General features: G+C 46.1%; 1 protein-coding gene across 5 annotated transcripts in view; it reads left to right on the top strand.

The window, feature by feature from the left end:
* The window catches only part of MTUS1 (microtubule associated scaffold protein 1), a 231479-nt gene extending 228536 nt beyond the window's left edge, over positions 1-2943 (top strand). For all 5 annotated transcript variants that reach the window (XM_063458077.1, XM_063458076.1, XM_063458075.1 and 2 more), the window contains one exon: positions 853-2943. In XM_063458077.1, the coding sequence (XP_063314147.1) occupies positions 853-1069 (217 nt within the window). In that variant the 3' untranslated portion in view covers positions 1070-2943. The remainder of the gene's footprint in view (positions 1-852) is intronic.
* Positions 2944-12604: the final 9661 nt, after the last annotated feature.

The following is a 12604-nucleotide window of genomic DNA, read 5'->3' as shown; positions in this document are numbered from 1 at the left end:
CCCATAAGATATCCGACTCAATTTAAATTCTGGTGCTTTCTTACAAATATCTATATAGGGCTGCTTCTACCTACCAATCCTCACTGATACACGGGTATGTCCCGTTCAGGACCCTACGCTCTGCCAAATATTAGGGTCTATTCTCTGTTCACACTCACCCCTCTGACACCTGCTTTCAAGACATCAATTTATTGGTGCTCCCTTGCCAGCTCTGTTCTCTCAGTTCCTTCAAAAGATCATTAAAAATTCAGTTCTTTAGGAAAGCATAACAAAGAAACTGTTAATAGCCTTTCCTTTTCACACCTATTTTATTTTTTAAAAAAAATTTTTTGTACTTCATGATATACAACTTTTTATTACTGGTGTTTTTACTTAAGGGCCCAGATCTGGAATGATATAGTGCTACATTATGTGGTGAATAAACTTTAAGTCTATTTAATTACTCTAAAAGGACATTTTTACTATTTTTTTTTTTTAAACCTATTTATGTATTATTTTTGGTCTGTGATTCTTAATAATGTACTTTAGCATATGGGCTTCTTGCATCCATTATTTTAGCTTTCTTCATTTGTGTTGCACCTCGTCCAACGATACAATATTAGACCACAGGGGTAACCAGATGACCATCTGAAATCGCAGCGTAAAATAACTAGTCCCGGCATTGCAGATGAATAATTTGTATGTTTTTTGTGTTTTCACTTGTTTCATCCGACTCTAAACAATGTTCTTCTGTGTTAAAAAAATGTAAATCCGAATGCCTCATTTTATTATTGGCTTGAACAGTCCTGTACAGGATGTGACATACTTGTCCATTTAACACTGCACTACTTATTTTTATTTTTCCGTTTATAGGCAGCTTTCCACTGAACAAGAGGTCCTGCAGCGATCGTTGGAGAAAGAGTCTAAAGCAAACAAACGCCTATCCATGGAGAATGAAGAGCTCCTCTGGAAATTGCACAATGGAGACTTATGCAGCCCAAAAAAACTTTCTCCGTCTTCTCCTGGCATTTCTTTTCACACTCCACGGAACTCAGGCTCATTTTCAAGTCCAACCGTGTCTCCCAGATGACACCCCTTTAATTAATAGACTATACAAACATTTCAGGAAAGAGACACAAACGATGGGGGGAAAGCTATATTAGCTATCTATTAACAGAAATATGACTGGAATTCTTGGTGTGGGTAAACGGTTATATATCTTACTGGAATTAAAGGAGCATTGTTTTAAAGTTCCTCATTCAACAAAGAAAAAGACTGTATCATAATATATGTATATGAACATTGTTGCACAAAGCACTTACTAGCAAGATACCAAGATTCTTGCCTTTTTTTTTGCCTTTTTTTCACTTACAGCGAGTTTTTAGTAGGGAAAAAAAAGCTCAGGGCTTGTAGATAAAAGATCACAACCTTTCTATAGTTTCTTTCACCAGAAAATCTTTCCCTTTTTTTTTGTTTTTTGGTTCCCTTTTTTGATAAGGTGGGTGTGATGTGAATGAGTTGGATGTAACGCAGTGTGTGTGCTTCATATTGCCTTTTGTGCTCTGTATGTAATAAAGGAAAAAGTAACATTTTCTTTTGGGATATTGTTTGTCGAATCTTGTTCCTGTTTTAAAGAAGTGGAACAGAAGGTAATCTGCAATTTCTGTTGTGAATCCCTGCTTTTTTTGCTCATTTTTTCTTTTTTCTTTTTTTTTTATGAAAACATTGGAAGGATATTTCTTTCATTGTGTGATAAATGATGGGCTTTGGCTCACCCCATACACAGCAGTGCTTTTACGCAGAACCAAAATTTGTGTCCAAGCAACTTGCTTTTATATGGAAACTATAGCAGGTGTAAACGCAATTTGTTTTGGTCTATGCAAGCGACCCCCCTTTTGTTTTGTTTTTGGGGGGATTTAACTCTTAGGTGCAAGACACCCACATCTTTAATTCTCCATGTCTACACAAAACCTTTGTACATAAATCATACTTGTTTTCTGCCTTAATTTATTAACAAAAAGTTGTCTGTTTCCAGCAGATGCATGTAACCAGCATCTCTAAGTTACCAGAATTTCCTTTTTTGACTAGTGGAGTAGCTGATCACTATGCTTCCCACTGTGGCCTAAAGCAGAGTTAATACTCGCTCTGTAGTTCAGTTATCCGGCTCTTATGTGATCTGTCAGAAAGATGTGAAAGATGTGGACGCCAACAGATCCTGATGTGGTAACAAGGAGAATAATACAATTCTGTATTGTTATGGGATATTTGAAGTCTGGTTTTAAGAAACTCTTATCCAAAGTAACCTTTACATCGTCTTTGCATCCCTTCTTTGATCCTTTTCTTTTTAGTTAAGTGGAGCTTCACTGGGTTTCTGGAGGGAGTTTTGGGAGTGCTTTTATAAAAAATAAATTAAAATTAATTGCGAGCCATGGTTAAATTGCCATAGGGGTGCTTGGAATTACAAAGAAAGTTTGTTTTGCAACAACTTGAGTCAATGTATTTGAAGTTTTCATTATTTGACAGTTCACTATGGTATTTATCAGTTTGTGTACTGAGGCGAGATGGATGGAGCAAGTAAGCCGCTCAATGCACCCCACAGGCGTCCAAAGTGTTAAAATGATGTAACTTGTCTGAACATATACCTGTTTCTCACCCGCATGTGTTTTTCATTGAACTGACTCTGACCACGTCTGAATCATAGGATTTCATTTCGGGCATTGGAATGGGCAAATATGGGCACACTAAGGATAATGTGTTTTGTGTATTAGGTTTTGCTTATGTTTTTGTTTTTTGTTTGTTTTAACTTTCATTTTCATCTGCATCATGCAAATGTATGTAGCTTATAGGAAATGTGGATGTACAAAGATATAATAAAGCTGTAGTTGCTTGGTTTGTTATGATGGAAAATATATTCTGACATGTGATAAGAAAATAAATTTATTGGTGCAATAATTTACTTCCAAATGTTGGAGGATGGTTTCCATTCTTTTGTTACTTACATTTAGTTTTTTCATATTTAATTGTTTTGCTAGCATTTAGTCTGTTTTTCTACACTCTGGTAGGTGCAATAAGGTAAGGGAACAGAGGATGGTACCATCTTTCATCGCTCACTGCGTACAATAGCGAAATCAATCACTGACCTGTCAAATGCTTTTCATTCGTGGTTACATGGGAAAGTTTATTATTTCAGATAATTATTTCTATCCCTGTAGTGGTGTCATTCGTGTAATTCTCTATAATTAATGGAAAACAGTACACCATTAACCACTGTGCACTATGGGAGGCTATTTATCTGGGGTAGAAACACGACAGGCTTATCCCAGCCTGCACAAACTTTCTGCTGTTTTGTGTATTTTTTGGCCATTTATTTTACACCATTTGCCCCTCTCTCATTTTAACTAGTGGCTTCATAGCCCTCTCACATTCCAACATACTTACCTCTCACATATCCTCTCACATTCCAACATCCTTACCTGGTGTTCTTAACACTACATTGTTCATATATCAGAGGTATGTAACCTTTTGTTAGCAATGTAAAGTCGTGAAGTCCCTGAGGGAGCCTATTTATTTATATATATTTTTTAGGGTAATGTTTATGTATGTTTGAGAATTCTGTGTGTTATGTATAGGTGTGAAGGTTGCTCTGTGTGGTTTATGTATATGTGGGTTGTGTGGTGTTGTGTATGTGAGCTGGTTGTATGTATTGAGTGTTACACATGTCTGTGGTATGTGAGTGTATATGGTGGTATTGTGTTTACTTGCAGGGGTTTGTGTAGTTGTGTAGGTAATTATGTGCGGTCTGAGTTAGAAACCCTACACAACATGCACATATACATTTGTGAGGCTGCCTATGACAAGTGTGTGTATGCTGCTTGATTTTACTATTTGTGTGTGACGGGGATATCTGTGGTGTTGTGATTATCATTTTGTGTTTGATGGAGGCGATCTTTGGTGTTTATAGTATTGTGTATTTTATTTGGGCTGCCGTGTGTGTGTGTGTGTGTGTGTCTGTTGCCTGTTGTACTTTTACGTGTCTACTGCCTTTTTAATTAGAAAACAATATAAATTAATAGTTATTGCCTACCTTTTTCCCTGGGAGAGGTGCATGAATCCTTGTTTCCTGATGGTTGCAGACAGTTTATCCCACTGTCTCTGCTCTGGTGCTTCTTTTCTGGCAAGACAGAGCATTGCCATGGTAACGTCGTGACTTTTCAAAAATTGTCGGAGCGTGAGCAATGGTTAGTTGTGGTGTCTGCACCTGGTGTAGGTGCAGACTACTGGCTTCTTTGTACTCTGGGCCAGCTGGGGAGACGCTCTGATCTTCCCTTCTTGTCCATATATGTCTGGCAACCTCATGGCATGCATGTCATAGGATGCTGACCCCCATCTTGTGGTTTTAATCTTCATCTCCTCCAGATTGTAATCATTTGATTAAGGTTCTGATTAATTTCTTGTTCCTGTCAACATTTGAAAGAGTTGACTATTTGCCATTATATCCCCATATATTAATTGTAAAGCTCTGTGAGATATGTTGGTCCTGTATAAATCCATACAGCGTTGGCAAATACAATGTGATTGTATCTATTCTCCAAGATTCACTCACAATCAGTTAGAGAGAAATTCAGAAGGAAGTAGGCACCCTGCTCCAATCATAATAAAAAAAGCAAAAACAAAAAAAAAATAATGACTATATACACCCACTGACCGGTGAAGTAAATAACATTGATTTTATTGTTACTATGGCACGTGTAAAGGGGTTTTATATATTAGACTGCAAGTGAACAGTCAGCTCTTTTTTGTTTGTATTTTTCCTGCTGCCAACAGATGAAATTCAAGATCTGAGTGACTTTGACAAGGGCTTTATAGTGATGGCAAGACAACTGGGTCAGATTCTCTCCAAAAAGTATTTTGTATTCTTCCCAGTATGCAGTGGTTAGTACCTACAAAAGAGCTACAAGGAAGGACACCTGCTGAAGTGGCGTCAGTGTCATGGGTGCCCAAGGCTCGATGATGCACATTGAGAGCAAAGGCTAGCCCACCTGGTCCAATCACACAGAAGAGCTACTGTTGCCCAGATTGCTGAAAAACTAGGTGTGTATATATAAAGATAAAAAAAAACTGCATTGCAGTTTGCTATGTAGCCTCAAACCAGTCAGTGCGCATGATGACCCATGTCCACTGCCAAAAGTGCTTTTAATGGGGAACATGATCGTTTAAAGTGGACCATGGAGCAATGGAAGAAGGTTGCCTGATCTGATGAATAAAGTTTTATTTTAGATCAGGTGGAGGGCTGGGTGCATTGTTTACCTGGAGAAGAGCTGGTGGGAAGATGCACTATGGGTCCCTCCACATGTCTCATTCTTCCTAAATCCTTAACATGTCTTAACCCCCCCGGCCCTCCATGTGTCTTTTGGAGCTGCCTGCCACTAGTCCCTCCACCTTTTTTTGCCTCAAAAGATTTACTCTTTTTTTTTTTTTCTCCCAACCTCCCCCACCAGTCCATTCACATGTCTCTCAGACTCACCCCCACCAGTCTTGCCATGTGTGTCCCCCATTCCCCTGCTTTCTCCATTGTCGGGGAGACCGTAGTACCTGGTCTGATAGGAAGGGCTCTCTCTGAGACCACAGTCCATCCAGCCACACTACACACAGTGGCGGAATGGGAGCAGCACAGTGCTTCCCTCTTGCAGGTCACCCAGCAGCCACGGTCACAGGGATTGGCAGAAACAAAAATTGAAATTGCGATGCATAATATAATAATCCTTCACCTCTGGTAGGCTTCCATGCTATGCAATTAATTTGTGAGAGTGCTCTGACTGAAATTGCTTAGTGTGGGGAGCTCCTACATGGGCTTCACCTCAATATACAGTTTCAGTCAGAGCTCTTTGATTGGCTAATACATGGTATGCATTCTGTGTGTAAGTCCTCCATTGGTTAAAGTTTTTTTTGTTTTTTTTGTTTTTATTTAATTTTCAAAAAATTAATGGTTGCATCAGTTATAATGGATTTTTGTTTGGCCTTTTGTGGGGCTCAGAAAAAAAATGTCTAATGGCATGTATACATTTTAAAAAAAATAATAATTTTTTTATAGGTGTTGGTTTTAATGACCCTGCACTTCCTTTTATGTTGGGACATTGATAAGTTTTTTGTTTTTGTTTTTTGTGTAGTGAGGTGTCACATTTTTATTTTTATTTTTTTTTAAAATTAAAGTCAAAATGTGTGATTGATGGGAGTTTTCTCACTGTTGTAATTATAGGAGCTCCAAGTTGTCTCCAAAGCTGGTCAAATGAAGGTGGAACGGGGGGCGTGGCCTGGACGCTGAAGAAGATGGCAGCATAGACCTAGAGCTCCCTGTAAGGCTCCGCTAAATCACCGCCTAAAGCACACTTTCACCCCGAAAATGGGCAAGACAAATCGACCCTCTCAACCCCCTAAACAAGCGGATACCCCCACGAGGTCTCAAAACCCCTCCATGAGGCAATTCTTGACCGCACAAACGGACGCAGACCCTCAGGCCTACACGAGCCAAGCGGCCCCAGAGGACCCGCTCCCACTCACACCAAACGGAGACGGGATCATGGCGGACAACCTGACAGCCAATCCAGCCACCCAACACCCAGACTGGATAGAAATGCTACGCAACTTACCCACAAAAGCCGACTTAAAAGCGGCCAACTCGGAACTCCGCACCTCCATCTCAACGGAGCTCCAAACGCTCAAGGAGGAAATCCGAGGCCTACACCAACGGGTCGCCCAAGTGGAGGCGGACTGCGACACATGTTAGCGGCGCAGTGCGCGAACACGGACACGCTACGACTCCACACCCTCCAACTACAGCAAATGGTGGGCCATATGGAAGACCTGGACAATCGCGGCAGGAGGCAGAATATCAGAGTCCGGGGGATCCCGGAGGAAGCAGACAACTCCGCCCCAGTGCAGACCACGCTGACCGGCCTTTTCAATTCCATACTGGGCCGCACACACCAGGATCCCATTGACTTTATAAGGGCACACAGGGCTCTACGGCCCAAAGGTCCGGAAGGGACCCCACCGCGCGACATCATATGCTGTCTGATGAGCTACCAACTCAAGGAGGACATACTCAGAAAGGCCAGGGACGCAGGAACGGTGCACCTTGGTGACACCGAGGTACAACTTTTTCCCGACTTGGCACCAGCCACGCTGGCATACAGGCGAGCACTACGCCCCTTCACCAAACAATTACAAGCAAATAAGCTGCGCTACCGCTGGTGCTTCCCCACGGGGCTACAAGTACAGACACCAAAGGGCCCCTTCCTGATGAAGGACAGACAAGACCTAAATGTCCTGGCAGCAGAACTCCATATCACGCCGGCACCCTTACAGTGGCCGGACCCGCTAGCACCATATACACCTGCTCGAGGGGCTCCACCCCAACCACAGAGTACGCAGACCCAGAGAACTACGCGGCAACAGGCGCTGAGGCCCTCGGGGGCCCAACTTTGAGGGGACCGACGACACACGCCAAGATGGCGGACGACACCGGCCGACCACCACCAGAAGAGACTCCCCTGACACAATAGCAGAATCCTAACCAGAAACGGACTATCACAACTCACACGGACTCCCCATACCTGGACACGAGGGAATGCCCACCTTATGGACTATGCCTAATGTTCTACCTAGAGCCTTGAAACCCCTCATTCGGAGACACCCGCCTTCAGAACTACGAAACCCCGGGTGCGGCCCGGACTTTGCAAACCATTCGATATACCACAGGACTGCCGCCCCCGGCCACGACTGAGACGGCGCCCATACAGAAAGACTCGCAAGTATATGCTGGACTCTTAACACAGGACTGGCTAAACCACCTGGGGAGGGGGTGGGGGTTGAAGGGAGGGTAGGTACAGCCAAAAGGTAACAGACAATGCATGGGCCGGGAGGGAGGCGGGCACAGGTCGAGGCCGACTGGGCTGGGCAAACGCCTCTCCTACACCGGGCCCGTGATGACCCCAGCAGGAGCGGGCGGGAGAGGCGTGGGCCCGGTTCACTCGGGAACTGACAGGGCCGATATCTGGCCCTTAGAGGAGGGGGCTAGAGGAGGGAGGAGGGGGGGACATTCCGTGAGGCCTGGAGAGCAGATACACAGGAAAGGGGAACGTAGGTCACCCCATGCGGACCACCTCGCACACAGGCTCAAACACATGCCCAGACCACTCAAGATACCCATCCAGAGCACAGAAGAGCTGGCAGGGCACAGGGACACCTATCACCACGAGCTAGGGTAACAGGGAATAACTGGAGGCAGGGGGTGATCTATAGCCAACTTTGCAGGTATTAGCATTAACAAAACTATTATATTACGGCACCATCATCTCACTGTGGAAGGGGAGGGTGAGCGGGGGGGGTCGGTCGGCCCACAAAGCCGCACAGTAATAACTTGAATGTTTATGAAGGTTCACTTGTGTTATTATTTATTGTTTCTTGTTCTTGTGTTATTTGAAGATATGCCCAGGGTGACGATTCGACTGCAGAGACGTCCATAGGCGGAGACAGCCACCTACGATCACGACTAGAGCCACTGAACAGGGAGGCATGGGAGGCAGACGTTCCCAGACCACCCAGACTAGGAAGAGATCGAGAGCCGGACCACCTGGGGGAGGAGTTTCCCACGTGGTCACGACACTTCTCGGTGTTCCTCCCACACCCCGACGGGATAGGCGCCACATTCAGGTGAGAGGGGCACTGGGCGCGCAATACGGCCCAGGCCCACGCATACACCTCGACGCCATAACCCTAACGTCACCTAGGTGACGGTTACTTCATACACCTATTTATCCCCTTACTTCCCAACACCCTCCCCACCTTCCCCACCCCCCTCCCATCCTACGCCCCGAGACCAAACGACTGAAGACATAGACATACACACAGCCACACACCAAACATGTCACTTGCACCAGCAAACCTCACATTAGTGTCCATCAATGCCAAAGGGCTTAATAAACCTGAAAAGAGGTCGACTACACTACGCGAACTCCACACTCTAAAAGCGTCCATAGCCTACATACAGGAGACCCACTTTAGAGAAGGGGCACGACCCCGCTTCCACGACCACAGGTTCCCGAAGGGGTTTTATAGCGATTTCCAGGGGGGAAAGGCACGGGGGGTCGCGATCCTAATGCACAGGAGAATCCCCTTCCTAGAAGAGGAGATACTGACGGACAGGGAGGGCAGGTACTTATTCGTGAAAGGGAAGATAGTAGGCCAAACTTACACATTCGCCAACATCTACGCCCCCAACCAGAGACACTATAGGTTTCTATCCCACACATTGCGCAAACTCCAGAAATTTGCGGAGGGGGTACTCATCCTGGGGGGCGATTTCAACATAGCTATGGACCCAAGATGGGACTCCTCATCGGGGACATCTCATATCCCGACCCAACACTTAACAGCACTTAAAACTCTCCTATCTAAACAAAAACTAATTGACTGCTGGAGGGCCCACCACCCTGATGAAAGGGATTATACTTTCTTTTCCCACCCCCACAACACCTACACCAGGATTGACTACTTCTTTATGACTCACTTCCACCTCCCACTAGTTGAGCGTGCGGAGCTAGGCACAGTGACGTGGTCGGACCACGCACCAATCTCCATCACGATAACATCCCCGATGCACAGACCAAGGGTGACTAAATGGCGCCTAAATGAACACTTACTAACGCAACCGGACATCAAAGCGGACATTAGCACCGTACTGAGAGAATACTTCACCATAAACACACCAGAATAAACGACACCGACTATACTATGGGAGGCCCACAAGAGCGTAGCGAGAGGTCACTTCCTCCAAAAAGGAGCCATGCTGAAAAAGCGAAGGGAAGCGGAGATATCCGCAATACTCACCGAAATCCAGGAGATAGACACACAAAACAAGGGCACCCAATCACACGCACTACAAGACAAACTTCTTGCACTCCGCAGGGAACTGACCCAACTCCTACTGAAGAGACATCTCAGGGACGCATTGCGACACAAAACGTTCTTTGCACTACACGGCGACAAAAGTGGCAAACTACTCGCTAGGATGCTAGCAAAACGCAGACAGCAGACATATATAGAGCGCATTAGAGACGAAAAAGGCACACTACACCGACTACCCACGAAGATCCAGGACATAATTAAAACATACTATGCCAACCTATACAATCTGCCCCGTCCACCGACACAGGCTGCTGACGAACGCCTGACGAATAAAATAAATGACTATCTCACTACACAAGACCTACCCTCACTAGACAAAAACACCGCAGACCTCCTAGAAGAGGAGATCACGCTGGAAGAATTGGCCCTCGCAATAAAACGGACAAAACCGGGCAAAAGCCCAGGCCCCGACGGCTTACCCCGGAGCTACTACAAAACATTTGCGGACATACTTTACACCCCCCTAGTAGACACATACAACGCCATCAGGGCGGGACACCACTTCCCCAAACAATCACTCGCAGCTCACATCACCATCCTCCCAAAAGAGGGTAGGGATGGGGACCACTGCGGAAACTACCGACCCATCTCTCTCATCAACTGTGACCTTAAATTTCTGGCCAAAATACTGGCCAACAGACTGCAACCACACGTGCCCTACCTGGTACACCCGGACCAGGTGGGGTTCGTGTCGGGGAGAGAGGCACGGGACAACACTATGCGCACCCTCACTCTGATACACAGCCAGAAACACGCTCACGGGGGCCTCCTCCTGCTGTCCACGGACCCGGAGAAGGCCTTCGACAGAGTCGGATGGTCATACATGTTTAGAACACTAGCACACGCCGGCATGGGCCCCAGAATTAGAGGCTGGATAGAGGCCCTATACACACAACCATCCGCACAAGTAGTGGTGAACGGGGCACTGACAACGGCATTCGAAATTCGAAATGGCACCCGTCAAGGCTGCCCCCTATTCCCATTGCTTTTCGTCCTCGCACTGGAACCACTCTTACAGGCCATCAGGACAAACCCAGACATCACAGGGGTGACGGTGGGAAAGACCCACCACAAAATCGCGGCATATGCAGACGACATGCTATTTTACATATCGAACCCGGAGGTTTCTCTCCCCAACATCTTGAAGGCACTACATGACTTCGGGGCCATATCTAATTTAAAAATCAACAACACAAAATCATCCATACTTAACATCAGCATACCAGAACACAGGACAACACACATGCGACAAAGCTACACCTTTAGGTGGGCAGCACACAAGATCCGCTATCTGGGCATCTGGCTAACTAGAAGGGCAGCGGACATGTACGGGGAGAACTTTACACCGATGCATGCACAGCTACACGCAGACATGAGGGAATGGGCGTACCCACACATCTCCTGGCTGGGCAGAATACAGGTGGTCAAGATGAACTTCTTACCACGCCTGCTGTATCTGTTCCAGACCATCTCCATAACAATTCCTCGCACATTCTTCACCACATTACGCTCCGCTCTGGGCAGATACGTGTGGGACGGGAAAAGACCCAGGATAAGCCACAACACACTTACACTTCCAAAAAACAGGCGGCCTAGCCCTCCCGGATTTCCACTTGTATTACAGAGCCTGCCACCTCCTGCGGATACTGGAATGGTCCAAGGAGGGGGTACACAAGCTCTGGAAGCAAGCAGAGGAGGGAGAGGCAGGGATACCGACAGCAATAATACCATGGATACCACCAGGATCAGGGAGTAAGACGCTAACACAATCACAATATGTGAGGGCCACCATCCAGGAATGGCAGAGGGCGAAGGGAAAACACAATCTGTCAACGCACCCCTCACCCATGCTACCTCTGACATACAACCCTGAGTTCCCCCCCGGTCAGGACCCGAAAGCTTTCAGGACCATAATTCCAAACCCCTTACCCAGGCTCAGACATATCTCTAGACCCGACGGCATTAAAACCCTGAGGGAGCTTAGAGGAGAAGCACCAATCACATTCCTGACGCAACTCAAATACCGACAGCTACGCCATTACATTGCCACACTCCCTCAAGGCACATCGCTCACGAGAACCCCAACGGCATTCGAAAGGGAATGCCTAGAACCCCAACCATTGGCACATGGAGTCTCTTTTCTATACAACCTACTACTGACCCACACACCAACGGCCACACCAGGCTTCATGGGAAAATGGGAAGAGGCACTAGGGCACACACTTGACGAAGCTGCATGGGAAAAAATCTGCTACCTCACACACCACTGCGCTAGCTATAGCAAGACTCAGGACACGGCATACAAAATCATGACACACTGGTACCGCACGCCAACGACTCTACACGCGATCTCCCCGACACACTCTCCACAATGCTGGAGATGCGAAGCGGAGAGGGGCACACACCTGCACATTTGGTGGGAATGCAAGGGAATCATCCCGTTCTGGCAGGGAATCCACAAGATGCTACAACTGTTCTCAGATGACCCACCCCCCTTTAAGCCCGCAGAAATGCTCCTACACCATACTAAGATACCGAGATCCGCATACAAAAAATCGCTGTCCATATGAATACTGAACACGGCCAAATCCATCATCCCAAAATATTGGAAACAAACCACAACCCCACCACTGACCACATGGTTCGCCCATATGGAAGA

Source organism: Pelobates fuscus, chromosome 6 (assembly GCF_036172605.1).
Source record: "Pelobates fuscus isolate aPelFus1 chromosome 6, aPelFus1.pri, whole genome shotgun sequence".
NCBI lineage: Eukaryota > Metazoa > Chordata > Amphibia > Anura > Pelobatidae > Pelobates > Pelobates fuscus.
The sequence above is the reverse complement of the archived record's forward strand: the minus strand, read 5'-3'. Positions and strand labels throughout refer to the sequence as shown.